Source organism: Canariomyces notabilis (genome assembly GCF_033297395.1).
Source record: "Canariomyces notabilis strain CBS 508.74 unplaced genomic scaffold N656scaffold_29, whole genome shotgun sequence".
In the NCBI taxonomy this organism is placed as follows: Eukaryota; Fungi; Ascomycota; class Sordariomycetes; order Sordariales; family Chaetomiaceae; genus Canariomyces; species Canariomyces notabilis.
Window position 1 is genome coordinate 254844 of NW_027041851.1, and position 17199 is coordinate 272042.

The following is a 17199-nucleotide window of genomic DNA, read 5'->3' on the forward strand; positions in this document are numbered from 1 at the left end:
ACCCACCTACATGTAGCTGCATACCTATCTGACCCGAGACAGTGGACTGTGTGGTTTCAGTCCAGCAACATGAAGCTGCAGCTGCGACCAACATGGAGGCATCAGCAGATAGCAGCGTGCCGTCGTCTCGCCGAGGGGACTAACCGGATGCTTAAGTCAACGTGTCAGTAATTGTGGGCTTGATTGTTGCAACCAGAGAGCCAGTACTTGAGCTCCTTGACCGTGAGCTGTACTAGTATCGAGGCCGGTGAGGATGTATACGGCTTTGCTATCCTACGGTGGGCCATGTTCTGAGCTCGGTTTTACACATGCATGCATCCACTGTTGATTGGAGCGTATATAACAAACTTCATGAGGGTTATCGCCTCGTATTTCCTGAGGGTATCTTCAGTTTATGCGACCAGACATGATCGACATGTCCCAATATCCACGGTCACTCTCCCCTAAACCTTCCATCTCGGACCATCTGTAGGGTCGGGTATCGCTGAAAATGACATCAAACCCCCTGACTCCATGTCCAAAATCATCCTGATACCCCCAGCACGCCTAAACGCCGCTGCCCGCCTCCAGTAGTAGGTAGGCACTCACAGACCCCAGCCTTACTCCTCGTCCAAATCCATCCCACCCGTAGAAACAACCTCCCTCAAAGCCCTCATCTCCCCACTCGCCAACACCTCCCTTGGCCCAAACCTCTCCTTCGGATCCGTAACCAACATCAACCCCATCACCCCCCTTAACTCCCTCACCATGCCCAACCTCCCCATCTCCTCCTCCAAACACCCAATCCTCTTCAACGGCGCTGGTAATTCCTCCAAATGGTCCTCACTCAACGCCCACTCCGCTTTCCGCCTTACATCACCCGCCACCGGCCTGTCCCGCCAGGCAGGGAACAGCCGCCGCAATTTGGCAAGACACCACGGGGTTGGAAGCACGTCGATACAGCTGCCCCTGAGCCCGTCCCCGTCGTCGGAGGAGGATCCGAGTAGGGAAGGTTTGAGCCAGAAGAGCAGGCTGGCTGCGCAGGACCAGACTTGGGATTTTGTTGTGCATGGGAAGCCAAGAAAGACCTCGGGTGCGCGCATCGGCAGGGGTTGGACGTTGGTTCGTGGGTGGGTGCAGGGTAGGACTGTTGGGGAAGGGGGGGTTAGTTTGGGCTGGAGAGGAGAGGAATGCGTGGCGAGATGGGCTGGGCTTACCGAGGCCGAGGTCGCCTATTTTGACGGTGGGATGGTCTGTGTCGATGTTGGATAGCAGGAAGTTGCCGGGCTTGGTGTCTGCATGGGTTTGTTAGAGGTCTGAAGGGTGTGCTGGCTGCAGTGAGGAATGCGGAAAAGGGGTAAGTAAATAGTGGGGGAGCAGGGGCGTACCAGTGTCAACAACCTTGGCCTCGCTAAAACAGAGTATGCTCTCCATAACCGCTTCGATGATAGCCACGATCAGCTTGTACGCGCGTTTGTCGAGTTTAGGCGTCAGGTCTTGCAAGGTCATGTCCATCCACTCAAGTGCTAGACAAGGCCTGGTCTCGCCGGTCTTATCGTCGAAGTCCTCTGGGTTGCCGATCAGATCGTACAGTTTGCGGATGTACGGACTGTTTGCGATGCTGGGGTGCTGATATGCTTCCCATTCGCGTTTGAGGTCGAGTCTGGTGAAATCTCGTTGCGCCCTGAGCGGCGAGGGACACTTGATGACGGCCCTGCGGACAATCAGGATTTCGCCTGCATATGTTATATAGGTACGTATCAAGAGAACTCACCACTCGGGCATGTCTTGTTCATTTACCGATGTCGTACTACCGGGTGATACCCTGGCCTTGTAGACCAAGGCTGCGTGCGATCCATCACCCGTCAGGGGCTCTGTGATACAGTAGCCCCACCGAGCTCCAGAAAGAACTTGACCGATGGTGAGGGACATGGTGGGAGTATATGATGACCGACAAGGCTATCGTGGCCGTAAAGAAGATTTGGAGTACTTGTGTAAGTTGTGCTGAGTCGTACAGCGCGGACAGTGGAGAGTACACGGCTGGGAGCGGTAACACCCGGATCGAGAGACGGTGGCGTCCTTTGGTGGCGTTTGAGCAGGCCGCTATCGCGCCTGAACTGGTCCGCGGCGAAGTTGAGAGGCGATGCCTCAAAAGCAAGAGGCCTTGTGCGTAGGGATCAATGGTGAGAACCTGGAAGGGTTTCCAGTTGTTTGATGGAAAATGATGGAGGGAGGAAGACATGCTCTGTTTTTATACTCCAAGAGAAGAGGCTGTTGTTTACCCATACGCGTAGAAAGCGTAAAAGATTAAACGGACCGGCATGTTACGATTTGTATCAAATCTAGGTAGTTTGAAACTACCGCTGAGGTCTAAGTCCGACTCTCAGAAATCATAGCGTTCTTCTTCAACCGTGAATTGAGACTGAGCGGTTCAACCGCGGAGAGAGACGGTGCTGATGTTAGTGTGGCTCGGACCTCTGGTTGATATGGCCCGTGGCTGGCAGATTTCTTCTTCCCTTTCTCAAATGCACTCGATGCAGATATTGGCTCCTGGTGTAAACGCCAGATAAGACTGAGGTATCCTACTTACTATTGATCACCCACTATCTCTGCTTAGGAAGAGGCCCCGAAAGTTCAAGGACGGAGATATGAGGCATCAAAGCAGCAAACCTGTCCTCGATCAACAGGCACTGAAATGCCACAGTTCAGTCCATGCCTATGTGTTGGCCAGCTGTAAAACACACTATCAACTCCAATCTACTTCTAGATCGCTTCATGTTGCTTCAGCATTGACCAGCATCCCTCAACCCGCCTATCTCATTGCCCAGCCTCTTCACGTCCTTCGCCATACGCATCGTACAACCGAGTACAAGTCACACTACTGGCATCTATCTCTTGAAACTTAGAGTTCCCCTACTATTGACTACTAAAAGCCAACAAAACAGGCACAAGATCACTGCATTGGCAAAGATGCCACCTTTGCTCACGGAAAACTGTTGTTGCTGTTGTCATGGTGTGTCAAATACCGTCTCATCCTAGCCACAAGCCAGGTTTTATGAAGACAACAGTCTCTCCATAGCCCGTGCCAACCATCCGTGGCAAGATCCAATACTGTCAATACATTACAGTGGCGGCATGGACTGAAAGTCCCTATCCTCAATAGCTCTAGTAATGTTGATTATCTCTACCAGTATTAGGATCGGGAAGTCAGGTAGGTGCCACCTAAGCATCTTCATTAAGATAGGTACCTACTTTGACGCATTGGAATACAACTACTTAGTACTAATAAGATTCAACTTATGATATTAAGTAGTAGGAAGTTGACAATGCTGTCTTTGTGTATCTCAGCTACCGGGTCTTTCGCAGAGACTTCAGTTCATTTACAGGACGTCCAGCCTCACAATGTGGCTCTGCTGTGAGTCTTCTCGTCAGTCATGGGGCTGGAGGGCCTGCCTTACGTTTATACTTTATACCAACCTAATCGCGGCTTCGAATTGCGCCGTGATTACCTACATGGATGTATGTAGCAGACATGGTAGGACGAATGCGGCTTAGCACGGGAGAGATGCATGCGGGGATTGGAGGTTTAAAGCTCAGACTGTCGTCAAGCTCTCCAACCTGAACTTCTCCTTAAGAACCGATCTACAACAAAAACCCTCTGTCTCCTTTAAGCCCACCTCCACCGCACCATGGCCAAACCCTACGCCATAGTTGCCGACGACGAAACCTCCTTCGTAGTCGAGCAACCCTCCACCTCCAGCGCCCCATCCTACACATACACCGCTCTCCCCCCCGGCAACCACTTCCGCCTCCTAACCGTCCTCCCAGGCGCCCCCAACACCAAGCTCAAATGCACCCTCACAATCCACGCCCTCGACAGCCCAGATACACCGCCGTACAAAGCCCTCTCCTACTGCTGGAACAACCCCAAATTCGACAGCCTGGTCATCAACAACAAGCCCATCCCTCACGACGACCCGCTCCGCACCGACTACACCGTCTGCCATGCACTATGGTGCGTTGGGGACAGTGACACTGGGGAGAGTCAAAGGCGGATCCTGATCTCGACTAGTCTCCGTGACGCACTGAGGAAGCTGCGCAGCAGGACTGAGCCTGTTAGGTTGTGGGTTGATGCGCTGTGTATTAACCAGGGGGATAATGCCGAGAAGGGGGTGCAGTTGCTGCTGATGCAGAGGATTTATCATGCTGCGGCGGAGGTTTGTATGTGGCTAGGAGCGGGGGATGCCGATGGGGCGGCGTGTAATGCGCTGGAGATGCTGCGTATGCTGGATAAAGTCGGAAAGGCTAAACCCAGGCCAGAGGTGTCTCAGGGGGATATCTATAACCAGCAGGTGCTGGTGGATCTCGGCTTCCCCCCCTTCCCGTCGCGTTCATGGTCAGATCTGATGCATTTCTTTCGCCGGCCGTACTTCCGGCGGATCTGGATCCTGCAGGAGATGATTGCCGCCAGTCTTTCATCCAGACTCTACTGCGGCGAGCTGGAGCCCGTGCCGTGGACCACCCTGGTGGGGGCTGTTGCCTTTCTGCAGAGGGCTGACTGGATCCCGAGGCTCAGCGCGCAGTACGACCCGGAGAATAACATCTCGTTTGTGTTGACAACTGTTAGTATCGGCATCGCTTGGGCGCAGGGGGCGGAGACGGAGCAGGACCGGCACCAGATTCGTCGCAGGACACTGAATACAAGGCGGTTTGAGGCGTCTGATCCGAAGGACAAAATCTTTGCTCTTATAGGGATCATCAACGATTTTGGCCACCGGGATTTGCTGGGTGAGGATAGTCCGGAGGGTTCAGGCTACGGTCCGCCGCAGACGGTCATCAAGAGCGGCACGGTGCACGCCACGTTCAAGGTCGATGAGCGTGGGAAGTCAAAGGAGGATATTGCTATCGAGATTTTGAAGAGCAACCCTGCTGAAGAGATCCAGCAGCTTCACGCGGCACTGCTGGACGTGCTTCGCGGCTGCGTGCGCATGGCCGACATCCTCTTGCACCCCGATGAGGATTACACCTCGCCGGAGTTTCTGGCGGACTACGCCCAAACCACGCAGCACACTATTGACGGGCTGACGTACATCCCCACGTTCAACAAGGACTGCAGGAGGTTAAGTCTGGACCATCAGCGGGTTGGGGACTTTGCGTCAAACCTTCTGAAGATGTTTTCCAGCAGCATCCAGCTATACGCGGGCTTCATAGGCGAATACTGCGAGGATGAGCTCTTCGCACGGTTGTGCCGCGTTCCGGTATTTCTGGAGGAGGTGCTGCGCTTCCAAAAGGGCGCTTCGTTCATGCTGGAGTCTATGGAACATGCTTGCACATGTACTAGTAACTCGGCTACCCCTGATCCAAACAGTGACCCCCCCGCAGGCAGCAGCAACAACGCTCGCGTGCAGGACAATATGCCGATTCTCATAGGCTCCAGAGCCCATCTCGACAGCCTGGAATACAGCGTCAAATTCTCCCGGCAGTACCAGGACTGGGCGTGGAGCGCCTGCGGCTGGATCATGCCCATGTACGACCTGCCCGTCGAGGACGTCTACACCGAGTACACAGCCAAGTGCATCCAGGACGACGGGGACCTTGACATTCTCAGTGCCATCGAGGACCGCTCCGCTCGTAGACTCCACGGCCTGCCCTCGTGGGTGCCTGATTTCAGCGTGCCCATGGTCCGATGGCCGCTCGCCGCAACCGGGATAATTGATAGGGCCGAGGGGTGCTGCTACTCGGCGTCTGGCCGCAGCTCCAAGGCTCGGCCGAAATGGAGCAAGCAGCAGGCTGGTGGGCGGGAGATCGTCCTGGGCGGGTTTGAGTTTGACCGGATTGCGGCGATATCGAGCAGGGAGGAGGCGGCTGATCGGAAGATGGGCGGGGGGCGGAAGCTAAGGGAGTGGGAGGCTATGATTGATCAGCTGCCCGAGGATCATGCTTATCACGGGGAATGTTCTGCTTCGGAGGCGCTCTGGAGGACACTGATCGGGGACAGGGACGCTCAAGGTCGTAGCCCGGCTCCGGGGGAGTACGAGGCGCGGTATGAGACGTTTCGGAAATTGGTACGCCTGGACGAGGAAATAGGCGCGAGACTTGAGTCTGGACAGGACCCCGACGCGGCTCGTACTGCGGTCTTGGGGGAGTATAACATCCAGCCTGATGAGCTACCCCGACTGTCAGCCGAGCATGGGATGTTCCTGAGGAGTGTGACCGAGGTTATGCTGGACAGGAGGCTGTTTGTGACTGAGGAGGGCTACATCGGTGCCGGGCCCTTGTCGGCAGAAGTGGGAGATTCCGTCTATGTCCTTGCTGGTGGTCATGTTCCTCTGGTCTTGCGGAGGCGAGTGGAGGGTGATGGTGATGAGTCGTTTCAGTTTGCGGTTGTTGGTGACTGCTACGTGCATGGGATTATGCAGGGAGAGGCTCTGGGAGAGGCTTTGGAATCGGAGGTTTTCTGTTGGACGGACATTCGGTTGCGGTGATAGGCTGATAGGTTCGCGGGTGTGGTTACTGATGTTCAAGAAAGATACCTATACTTGAGAGCACTTGTCAAGCGGTGTTGGCTTAACCGATGGTAATCAGGTGCTGATTGTCACATCGAGCACTCAGGGGTAACTTCTTGGAGTGCAGCAGCGTGGAATATTTCGGGCGCTCGTCGAAATACACGCAAGCTCCATGTCTAACTCTACACGCTACTACTAGTAGTACATGAAGCTGTCAACACCCCCGTGGTACCACAGCGACTGCAGATGGCTAGCCTACTTCCTGTGAGCTGGACCATAATCGGCCTGATGCCCCCCAGGAAGCTCATCCAACCCTAGAAATAGCCATCATGCGGTCAGTAAAGCTGGCAATCAGAGGGTAGTTGAGGTAAACACAACCCGCCATTGGATCAAGGCGACTTACACCCATCAACATCCTCATCCACCACCCTCCCCTTACTACACTTATTCATACTCTCAATACTCTGCACCCTCGACCCAGACTCACTCACACAGTTCGCAGGCTTATCAAACCAGCACGGCGTATCCAAAATCCTCTGCAGCGCATCCCCCTTCCACCCAAACACATAATCCCCATGGGCGCCATACCCCGTGGCATCCCCAAACGACCACACAAACGGACTGCTCCCGTCGGCAGGCCATTCCAGGTCATTAAACGGCCTGGTATCCCAGACAACCTCGTACATGACCTGTCCCGTGCGGACCGGGTGGCTGGCTGGACACGGCCCGCCGCTCTCAAAGGTCCCTGTCTCTGGGTAGCTCATGTGCGACATGTGGTCGGGGCTGTCAAGGTTCTTGCCGTCCCAGCAGGTCGGGAAGCGAGTTGAGGTCATGATCCCTTCTTTGCATTTCCGCGTTGGGAAGGCCATGGTTTCTGGGGAGCGGGTCACCCATGTGTCCATGCACACGTAGGTCAGCTGGCGGAAGCGGGCGGCGGAGGGGAGTGTGCGGGCGGAGATGTCGCCGATGAACATGCGGAAGCCCTGGTGTGGTTACATGTATGGTTATGGTTATTATCAGATCTAGGGTGAATTGTGGGCAATCACATACCGGCTGGAACGCCTTGACCTTTGATCGCTGCCCATGGTCGTAAATGGCGTCTTGCATGTAGTAGATGGTGAGGCCGCCGTTGGCCTTTTCGAACTGGTTGTTTCCTCGCTGGGGCACGCGCTTGTAGCTGCCGTTCTGTGCCCGGAAATACAGCACCGCAGTCCAGTAGTTGGAAAAGTCTTCACTGAACTGACAAGTGGTGCAGGTCGATTCGTTTGGCAGGTCCTTTGCCGGGTCCATCGTGGCGTTGAAGGCGTCCTATCGTCAAGACACCATCAGTTCCTAACCCTCAGCTTCAGCTCAGCTATGACACAGATATTGGGCATTGCACAAACACCGCCGACGATTTGATGAACATGGCTTGAGGGCACCAAGCCAGGATTGACCAGCGGATCGAGTCTCTCGACTACGAGCTGAGAGCAATGGAAGCGAACTACCGCGCCACCCGGGCGGGCGAGGATGAGACTGAGGAGTATAGACCGCCGCATTATTGAGATGACTGAGGCCATCATGACTAGGGATGCCAGGGGTCTGGAGAACGTCGAGCGCTTCAATGACACCCGAATCTGAACAACTCGAATAGCAGGGTTGTCAAGGAAGACTCGAAACATTACCGGACGATGAACTGGGCTAATGCCGGCGGCCTGCCTACCATACCTAAGGTACAGAGCTAACTGCATGGTTGGTTTACTTAGTTGTATCTTGATGACTGAAGTGCCGTACATTTCCCGTCAATGGGAATGAGCCGGGAGTGCCCCCTGAATCTTGAAAGGGCACTGCATATATTAAAAGCATGCCGCGGGAATATATTCCCTTACCATCATTGGTGCCCCTGCTTCAAAAAGCTGCCAGCTAATAAACAAGCCCAGATTTCGCATATTATGCCCATGCATTGTCAGCATGGGGTCGCGGCATTAAGGGGGAGGGGAAACGTGAATACAGTCGACAGTTGAGATGTAAACATCAACGCTATGACTCGAAGTACGCCCAAACAAAGCCCGATACATCCAGTCGATTGTAGAGCTGCCAAAGTCACATCAACAACATCAAAATGAGATTCAGCAGCATCAACCCGAACCTGCTCAAGGGGTTATGTCTCACCCCCCTTTTCGCAACATACGGGCAGGCTCAGTCGCTACAGGACGGATGTCCCAAGGATGAGCTCACATGCCACGACATTATGAATGCCAGCCAGTGCATCGAGCAGATAATCGTCGAGGGTCTCTCGCCAGTCACTAGAGAGGGTTTGGTCAAGTGTGTAGAGCACGAGGGCACTGCCAGCAATCTGCCAGGGGCAGTCAAGGTTAGTACATCACACCAAGCCGGGCATGGATGGTTTTAACACAACTCTTCCGTCAATAACAGTACTGCCGGTGCCCGGGCTGTCACACTGCGCAGATAAATGCCGTCATCGCAGAGATGTTCCCGCCGCCATGTGCATAGGTGGAATGGGTGGCAGCACAACGTGCATATGGTTCTTTTCGCGGATGCCCTGACCAGCAGGGCTGAGGTTCCAGCTCTGTTTGTTTGTTCATGTAACTTGACATCAAACACAAACCAGACAGCAGCGCGGCCCTGGGCATGGACCCGGCTGAGGATTGTGAATGTACCTAACCAAGGCGCAGGCAGAGAAACTTTTCACCGCTATAGGACTCGCTATGTAGATATCTTACTAGTAGTAAAAACGGGAATGTGCACCGAACTCTCATATCCTTATCGATCGTAACACTCGTGGCAACAGAACTGAACGAGTCCACTAGGTCTTAGTACCCGCAGCCTGACGCCTTCAGCTCTTCTGACCGGACTGTAGTAAGGACTGGAAGGTGCTCACACTCATCGAACTCACTCTCACATGACCACTTACCCGACTGTAAAAACAGAATCAGTGACCATGCCCACTAGCAGCAGCAGAATTCATCATCTCGACACTCTCGAGATAATCCCCCGTACCCCCAGCCGGGTCCCTATCCTTAGGCGTGCATGCAGCCCCCGCCTTACCCTGCCCCCTCGCCCCATCAACCCTCATCCACGTATTCCTACTCGTAGCCTTCATCAAGTTCTGCTGCGCGTCATCAAACCACCCATTAATAAAATCCCCATGGAAACAATACCCCTCGCCCACCTCCCCACACGCCAATTTCAACGGCGGCGTACCATTCCACCCACCAGGAATCAACCCCCTGACATTATACCTAACCGAAAACCTCAACTGCGGAATCCTCTTCATCCCCCCCGGACACCTGCCTCCATTTGCAGCCGAATAAGCATAATTCTTAATATCCCCCGGATTGACACAGTCCGGGAAGCGGAGGATGACCTGGATGTTGCCGGAGCATGTGACGCGGGGCATGAGCGCGCGGTCGCGGGTCTGGCGGTCTTCGGGGCCGTTCTCGCACCACCAGGTCAGGCCGGTGGTGCGCTCGTCGACGTCGGATTGGGAGCGTGCAGAGGCGTTGCCGGCGACGGCGAAGAAGTTGGCTGGGTAGGGGATCTCGGCTTTGTCAATGTTTTCGTAGTAGGTGCTGAACATGCCCGGGTTGACTTCGATGTATTCGGTCGGGGAGCGGACGTAGTACAGGGTGGGGATCCCTGGGGTTAGTATGTTAGGAGTCGGGTGGTTTCTTGAGGATGATGAGGTGAGGTGAGCGAGGGTGACTTACAGTAGACGGAGAGATCGTTGGGGTTCTGGCCCGAGGGGCAGCCTTTCTGAAGCTCTTCGGTGGTTGGCATGTTCTTGGTCACAGCATCCGAGCCAAAGAAGGAGTGCATGTGGGATCGGTACTGGCCGGGGGAGACGATGGGGTCGATATTCTTGACCATGAAGCGCTTGTGGCGGATGTCGGTGTATGCTGCTGCCAAGCCCATCAGGGCTCCTGCGACGATCAGAGTCCGCATGCTGAGTTTTTGTCCTCCTGGTTGCAAGAGGCTTCTTTGTTATTGTCTGTGGCGCCGGGCGACAGTGTGGTTGAAAGTGATGGCTACGAGTTGATACACCCGTCATCGACATGGAGACTGGAGCCTCGTCTCCTTTAACGTCGTGATCTACGAGCAAGGGCAACTGCACCTATCCCGACGTCTGTGGGGATTGGTGGACTTTTCTTATGATTTCGGTCAAATATACTAATAATCTCCTTTACCAGGCACCAATCTTCAAATCGACTTGCCCATCGCCAAGGTGGAACTTTCTCTGGTTAAGGGGTAGAAAATTAGGCTGACTGGTCCCTGGTTCCCACATCAAGACCCGGTTGGCCATGATATCCGGCAGTTGCCACGAGTTAGAAGAACTGCCGTGCTTGGTCCTCATCTAAGGCAGCCCATCTTAATAGCACTGGTATGAAACTAAGAGAGTACCTATGTGATGCAACACTCCTGCCATGAGGTGAGCAGAAATGCCGAACTGTCTTGACGTTGTGCTGGCAGTAACCATAGTGTCTAGTAAGTCGTATCATTTTATTCGGGGCCCTGAGATCGAGCAGACATATAGTAGAACTTGATTTCCAGCCCGGCAATCCGACACCTACAGAGGAAAAGGGATCCTTATACCGTTGGACGCCTACATGTTGACAGTCTCACCCAGATAAACATGACTTTATGGATCCAGCTTGAAGCATAAGCTAGTACTTCCAAGTAGTACTCCATCTATCAAGGGAATGATAACACTGCAGCGGAATTCCCAGGCAGCTTGAGCGACTGTGGCCAGATCCTCAAAAGAGTAGGAGTAGGAATGAGCAAGCCCCATCAGGTATTCAGTTCATGTTATGATCCGTCAGATACATCCAAGGTAAAGCTTGAACTAGCATCAGGGCTGGCCTGCTCTTCGGCATATTTATCAATCGAGAAGCTCGGTGCCTTCTCGCTTCCGGATTGCCGGAAAACTCAATGTACATTACCCCAGATTCTCGGCGGGAGTCCTTCCGCAGAGTTCGGTATAATTCGAACTTATAGGGACCGAGCTGCGAGAAGAGACCCGTTGGTTGTGCAAGCCGGGATTTGGGCGGTAAAATCGAGGCGGTCTCTCAGCTGGCTACCGTCTGGTGATCTTGTACTGACTGAAAGTGCATATGAACTCAACCTGGAGACGCTCTGATTGTTGTTGTCAGCCGCAACTTGGAATGATGCCCACCAGACTCCCGTCTCAGTCTTTCTAGCGGATGCACAGGCAGAACCCTGACATAACCATATATGTAGTGTTCTCAACTCTGCCCCATGTTGAAACTGTTGTCGCTATCCCGACCTCTTCGAAACCGAACTTCACACTGAGTAGGTGAACGATGGGACACGCTAGCCTCGTGATTCGGCTCCCGTCATGAGCACTGCAACGCTTTGATATCAGAAGCCACTGTCGCCATTGCTCGAGTTGAAATTAGGTTTCTTGCCATGTGAGAGACCCTAAGGTAAGTCTGCGCCGCGCTCAGACCACAGGGTTCGTTCATCATTTCTCACTGCCCTGCATTGCCAGGCTCAAAACAACATGAAATCCTTGGGGACATTTCCGCAGCAATGGTGGTTCCGGTCCGGATCCTTCACACCCCAGCTTTCTGTCAACCGTTGAACCAGCCCTCGCAATGGATTCAGACCCCCAAGCTGATACCGGTACACCCCCAACCGAAACCAAGATGCCAATGCCAGACCTTTCACAAACCCGCTTTCGCACAATCCACGCCTTGCTCGACGGTTACGCAAGCCTCAAACCCTCAGAGCTCCTCAAGCCCCTCTCGCCCGACTTCACCTACTCTGTGCTACCCTCCAGCCTGGGAATGAGAGACCTCGACAGGGAGGCCTTTGGCCTTCACGCAGCCGGTGTGTTTTCGGTCTTTGACCAGTTCCGAATGGTCCCCAGCACCATGTATGAGGATGAGAAGCGTGGTGTGGTGGTCATTCAGGCACGCATGGAGGGCAAACTCAAGGCCCGTCATGCCGGCCGGGGTGAATGGTCGAATGAGTGCGTCATAATTGTGCGGCTGTCCGACGCGGGGGGCCAGGTGGTGCAGATTCAGGAGTTTGTGGATAGTAGTAAGGCGATGGAGATGCAGAGACGGCATGGGCATGCAGAGGGGGCCTTTGCGCCGTTGGTGGGTGGTGAGAGGAGAAGTTGGTTAGCGAGCATGGTGTTGTTTATGTGTGGTCTTGTTGCGGGGGGGTTGGTTGGAGTTAGGCGGCTGCTGCTGGCAACATGAACCGTCTCCCTGCTTTGGGTTGTTTTTGGCCGATGGATGTTAGGGAGAGATCCTCGCCCTCAGCTGTGACACCAGTCAAGTTCAAGTTACATGATATGCAGTTGATTGGATGCTTCAGGATTGATACTGCTGCATCGTGAAGCTGTCACAATTCCTGAATCAAGTCCTAGCTTCTCTACCAATCCCTACGGGCCCTTCGGTTTCCAACCTTCCATGTTTGTAGCCTGAGCTATGAGAACCCACCTCCCCTCCCCCAACCTCGGGGTTGTCACCCGACCCTCACCCACCCCATCGAGTCTTCACCACCCCCTTTTTATTTTTAACGCACATGCTCCCTCATCGACTGCCACAACGCCACCGACCCCGCGACCAACGGCATGACCATCCTCACCACATTCAGCCTCGCCCAGCGTCTAGCATACTCCTCCGCCCGCCTCACATCCACATCAACCCCAACCCCATCACCCACCCCATCATCCACATCCTTCTCCTTGACCTTAGCAAACCGCAACCCCTCAAGCTTAGCGTTAATCGGCTGCATATTAACAGCCGAATGCACCACCGTGACCAAATGACACACCGACGACAGGGCATACCACCGCCAATCCGCGCCACGTCCGTATCCCCGCACCGCCGCCATCCAGCTGGCATAGGCGTACCCGAAGATGCCAAGCGTGCTGATGGGCCGGAAGAACACGTTGCCCAGCCGCCAGAAGATGGGCCACTGCCGCCCGAGATGGCGGGCCGCGGCGGGTTGGGAAGGGGAGGTAGGCGGGGGAAAGTCGAGGAGGAGAGCCGGGACGGACATGTAAGACTGGGTTATGGCGTTGCCTGGAAATGTGGAAGGGTATGGGGTTGGGGGTTAGCGGGGTTGAATGGAATTGAGGGTTGGGGGGTTGGATGGGGGCGGGATGGGTGCAGACGCACCGAGAAGGATGAAGGAGAAGGCGATTGTTGTGCCCAGGACGGCGTCGGTCGTCGTGGCTGGCATGGTGGCGGCAGTGCTGGTGTTTTGTGGTTCAGGCTGGTTGTTGTGGGTGGATTTCAGGGTAAAGATTTTATAATATTGGTCCTGAAAGCTACGATGGGATTCTGGAGAGAGACGCTGCTGGCGCTGCGTGGAAATGGATGGGAGATGGGAGGTTAGGGCTCCAGAGAGGATCAAGTCGGATTCGGGGGGTTCAGGGGCTGTCAGACATCAAATCTCACATCACACATGACGACTCAAAATCGTGAAACCCTTCGCCAAGATGAGACTGAGACAGGTACATACGGAGTGAGTGCCCCCTCAGGCACGTAATGAAGACGTTTAGTTGTTGGTCCGGTGTTTCCGGTTTGCATATGGTCAAACTGTCTCGCAGTCGCTCCAAAAATACATGTAACTAACTGGTCATTTGCTGACCGGCCCCTGAGAGAGGAGGAGACGTGCTCTCAGGGTTGCTGACGCTGAAGATCATATAATACACGCCTACGATGGCAATAAGTCAGGTAGGTACCATTCCCTCGATGTGGTTCAAGAGCCGGTAAAGTGTCTAGAAATGCTAAGCTCGAGGCTGAACAAGAAGCCTTGGTTCTTTAACAGCCAGGTGAGAACATTGTCTGCGTTCAACAGACCGCCGCGCAGGATGCACATGCAGCTTACGGCGCCCGGTACTAGCATGGATACAGGACACTAGTAGGTACAATACCTAGGTAGGCATAAAGTGCCTGCTCACTTACTGCATGCATAGGTACTGATGGACATATAAAGTTAAACGAGATTGGGATTTGCCATTGCGAAAGACCAGGCATCATTGGTAAGGTACATCATACATGTATGTAGGCTGGTAGTGCAGCGAACATGGGCACACTTCCAGGACTGCTAATATTACCAGCACCGGTTTCAACAGTGTCCGCGAAGGCCCGTAATCGCGGCTAGTTGACCATCTGGACTGTAATCGGTACAGCTGCAGGGGAGCGCAGTCCCGGGAAAGAGTTGTTGATACCGGCCACCCCCTGAAGGGGCACTGGGTATGCGCCACCCCCTGTGGCTGACACGAGCAACCAACCGGGTTGGCACCCAAACCCTTGCTTGGTCACTTAATCTGAACAAGTTCAGGGGTTGAGGCCGTTCAAACTACAATATGGTAAACAAAAACAATCATTTGAGGATTGAGTAGGTATCTTCAAGACGATCATTTTGAGCATTACCTCTACAATACATACAACGGTTATCGGTTATCCCCAAGGCGATACCCAGCAATGAACTCCTAGCCCCAGCCATAACTCGATACCATCTAAACAGAAACAGGCCCCTCCCCCTTCCTTTCCAACCCTTCCATCTCCAAACCAACACACCACGACGCTACCCTCTCCCTCCTCCTCCCCTCACCCTCACCCACCCTCCTTACACCCCCAGCCTTCCCAACCCCGTCCCTGGCCCTCTTATCCTCCATGTCCCTCTCCGCCCTCTCCCACAACCTTGACGCCTCCCTCTTCCGCTCCTCACTCCTGGGCTCAAACTCCATGCGAAACGGATCCGGCTTGATGATAAGCAGCGAGTTTGACTTATCCAACGGCACCGGAAAATGTTCTCCAGTAACCGGATCCCGCTTGGGCTTGAGATTGAAGCACCACGCCAGCGCGCCACACGCCACCACCAGCTCGTCCTGCGTGACTGCCATCCCCAGGCACTGGCGCTGCCCCCAGCCAAAGGAGGACATGCCCTTGAGGGTGGGGTACTTGGTCAAGGGGGTTTGATAGGTCGGCCAGCCTGGCTCGAGCCAGCGCTCGGGGCGGAATGAGTCGGGGTCGGGGTACCGCTTGGGGTTGCGGAGGAAGGCTCTGTGGGAATGAAATTGGGAGTGGTTAGTGGGTTGGTTTTGGGAGAGGGGTGGGGAGGGATGGGGGAAAAGACAGGGGTTGGAAAAGGGGAGGGGGTAAGTACGTACAAGTCGAGAGGTAGTAGACGGGTTCCCTTGGGGATGAAGTACCCGTTGTAGACGTCGTCTCGTTCCGCTTCGTGGGCGACGCCTGAAGAGTGAGTGTTAGAAGGTAGCACGCCAGACCTAGAATGTCCTCATAAGTGGTTACCGGTCGGCACGTTAGGCTTCCACCTCATCGTCTCCTTGATACACGCTCTCAGAACGGGCAGCTTCGGCATGTCATCCAGCGTCGGCATCCGGCCTTCACACTGGACATCAACTTCCCTCTGCACCGCCTCCTGCCATTCCGGGTGATGCACCATCGCCACCAACCAATACGACAGCGGGCCAGCAATCGTAAAGATCCCCACCAGCGCCAGCATCCCCAGAACCGACGACGCCTCATAATCCCCCGAGATACACATCTTCCCCCCTTCCCGCTGCTGCCTCTCCAGAAACTGCCTCGTCCAACAATGCCCCAGCTCCCCCCTGCGCAACCTCTCCTTGCTCTCAACCAACCGCTGCATCCACCAAGCCTGCTGTTCATCATGTCTCTTTTTCTCGGCCCGCTTCCACGGGTTGAGACACAACGGCAGATGCCAGAGGGGAGTTAGAACATTGGTGATGGGCCCTGCCGGGGACATTTGTTTGAGCAAGCCCCAGGCGCTGGTAGTCAGCTCGCGGCTCATGGAGGTGTCGTCCCAGGTTAGCTGGCACATGATCTTGGACGACATGTCCTCGAGCGAGGTCTGGAAGTCGTCGGGGGATTGGATGAGTCGGGCGAGCCACCGCTTGGCCTCGAAGTACATCACCCCGTGGTAGTGCGCGTTGGTGGCTTCGGTGAGGTAGGCGTGCGCGAGTTTGCGCTGGCGAGACCAGTACTCTGGAGTGAACAGGGAGGTGAGGTGAGTCAGGGGTAATGGATGAACATGGGTTAGGGGAGGACAAACCGTTCCGGCCCATTAGAGGCAGGTATTCCATTGACCCGCTGGAGCTCTTGGAGTCAAACAGGGACTGGACTTGTGGGCGATCCGAGTTGTACTTGGCCCGCCTGACAAGGAGGTCCTCTGCGATCTTCTCGTCGGTGATGATGAGGAACTTGGTGCCCAACATCTGTGTCCTGTACAACCCGCCGCTGCCGTACTTGTCGGCCCATTCCTTGAATTTGATCCACATATACTGGATGGGCAGGTCGTGGATGCGGCCCAGATAGGGGATTAGAGTCGGTCCAGGCGGGCCATTGGGATCGTTCAGCTCCCGGAATGTCTTGATGAAGTGGCCGATGGCGATCCCGAGAATGAAGATCACCAAGAGCCCAAGAATAACGGGCTGCATCTTTGCCGACCGGAACGAGCTGGCAGTTTTGAGAGGCTGTCGCGAGCGGATTATGGGGGCGATTACCGTTACCTGGGATCCGGAGAAGGAAGAAGTGGCAAACCTGTGAGGTTCTGGCTAAAAAAGAAACATCTAATGTTCATCTTTATTTTGCTCTGAATGATGAGCAGGCTTTTGGCTTTTTTTCAGGACCTGACAGCACACCGCACTTTACTCTCCATCCCGCCCATGAGTCGCAGACCGAGGTGC

At 54.6% G+C, this 17199-nt stretch overlaps 8 protein-coding genes across 8 annotated transcripts; 3 read left to right on the forward strand and 5 right to left on the reverse strand.

The window, feature by feature from the left end:
• Positions 1 to 599: 599 nt before the first annotated feature.
• On the reverse strand, positions 600 to 1911 carry N656DRAFT_717335 (kinase-like protein; the record flags this gene model as incomplete). The annotated part of the gene is made up of 4 exons (XM_064812198.1): positions 600 to 1126; positions 1197 to 1274; positions 1368 to 1693; positions 1754 to 1911. 4 exons carry the CDS (start codon positions 1909 to 1911, stop codon positions 600 to 602), a joined length of 1089 nt encoding a protein of 362 aa, XP_064666398.1.
• A 1713-nt stretch (positions 1912 to 3624) lies between these two features.
• N656DRAFT_783790 (uncharacterized protein) lies at positions 3625 to 6725 on the forward strand. The gene has a single exon (XM_064816029.1). The coding sequence runs from the start codon at positions 3669 to 3671 to the stop codon at positions 6462 to 6464; it is 2796 nt and encodes a 931-aa protein (XP_064666399.1). The 5' UTR covers positions 3625 to 3668; the 3' UTR covers positions 6465 to 6725.
• On the reverse strand, positions 6616 to 8171 carry N656DRAFT_783791 (uncharacterized protein). Its single transcript, XM_064816030.1, has 3 exons — positions 7536 to 8171; positions 6889 to 7468; positions 6616 to 6799 (listed from the first exon to the last, which is right to left on the reverse strand). The coding sequence occupies exons 1-3, from the start codon at positions 7773 to 7775 to the stop codon at positions 6741 to 6743; spliced, it is 879 nt and encodes a 292-aa protein (XP_064666400.1). The 5' UTR covers positions 7776 to 8171; the 3' UTR covers positions 6616 to 6740.
• A 322-nt stretch (positions 8172 to 8493) lies between these two features.
• Positions 8494 to 9231, forward strand: N656DRAFT_832064 (uncharacterized protein). Its single transcript, XM_064818648.1, has 2 exons — positions 8494 to 8838; positions 8901 to 9231. Exons 1-2 carry the CDS (start codon positions 8587 to 8589, stop codon positions 8976 to 8978), a joined length of 330 nt encoding a protein of 109 aa, XP_064666401.1. The 5' UTR covers positions 8494 to 8586; the 3' UTR covers positions 8979 to 9231.
• Positions 9232 to 9417: 186 nt separating this feature from the next.
• On the reverse strand, positions 9418 to 10962 carry N656DRAFT_792289 (uncharacterized protein; the record flags this gene model as incomplete). Its single annotated transcript, XM_064817063.1, has 4 exons — positions 9418 to 9574; positions 9647 to 10124; positions 10196 to 10361; positions 10960 to 10962. The coding sequence occupies 4 exons, from the start codon at positions 10960 to 10962 to the stop codon at positions 9418 to 9420; spliced, it is 804 nt and encodes a 267-aa protein (XP_064666402.1).
• An 867-nt stretch (positions 10963 to 11829) lies between these two features.
• On the forward strand, positions 11830 to 12876 carry N656DRAFT_376467 (uncharacterized protein). The gene is made up of 2 exons (XM_064809440.1): positions 11830 to 11929; positions 11995 to 12876. Exon 2 carries the CDS (start codon positions 12101 to 12103, stop codon positions 12710 to 12712), a length of 612 nt encoding a protein of 203 aa, XP_064666403.1. The 5' UTR covers positions 11830 to 11929; positions 11995 to 12100; the 3' UTR covers positions 12713 to 12876.
• Positions 12877 to 13031: 155 nt separating this feature from the next.
• N656DRAFT_832067 (uncharacterized protein) lies at positions 13032 to 13703 on the reverse strand (the record flags this gene model as incomplete). The annotated part of the gene is made up of 2 exons (XM_064818649.1): positions 13032 to 13543; positions 13640 to 13703. 2 exons carry the CDS (start codon positions 13701 to 13703, stop codon positions 13032 to 13034), a joined length of 576 nt encoding a protein of 191 aa, XP_064666404.1.
• A 1103-nt stretch (positions 13704 to 14806) lies between these two features.
• Positions 14807 to 16950, reverse strand: N656DRAFT_839542 (cytochrome P450; the record flags this gene model as incomplete). Its single annotated transcript, XM_064818905.1, has 5 exons — positions 14807 to 14828; positions 15170 to 15535; positions 15643 to 15724; positions 15785 to 16498; positions 16566 to 16950. The coding sequence occupies 5 exons, from the start codon at positions 16948 to 16950 to the stop codon at positions 14807 to 14809; spliced, it is 1569 nt and encodes a 522-aa protein (XP_064666405.1).
• Positions 16951 to 17199: the final 249 nt, after the last annotated feature.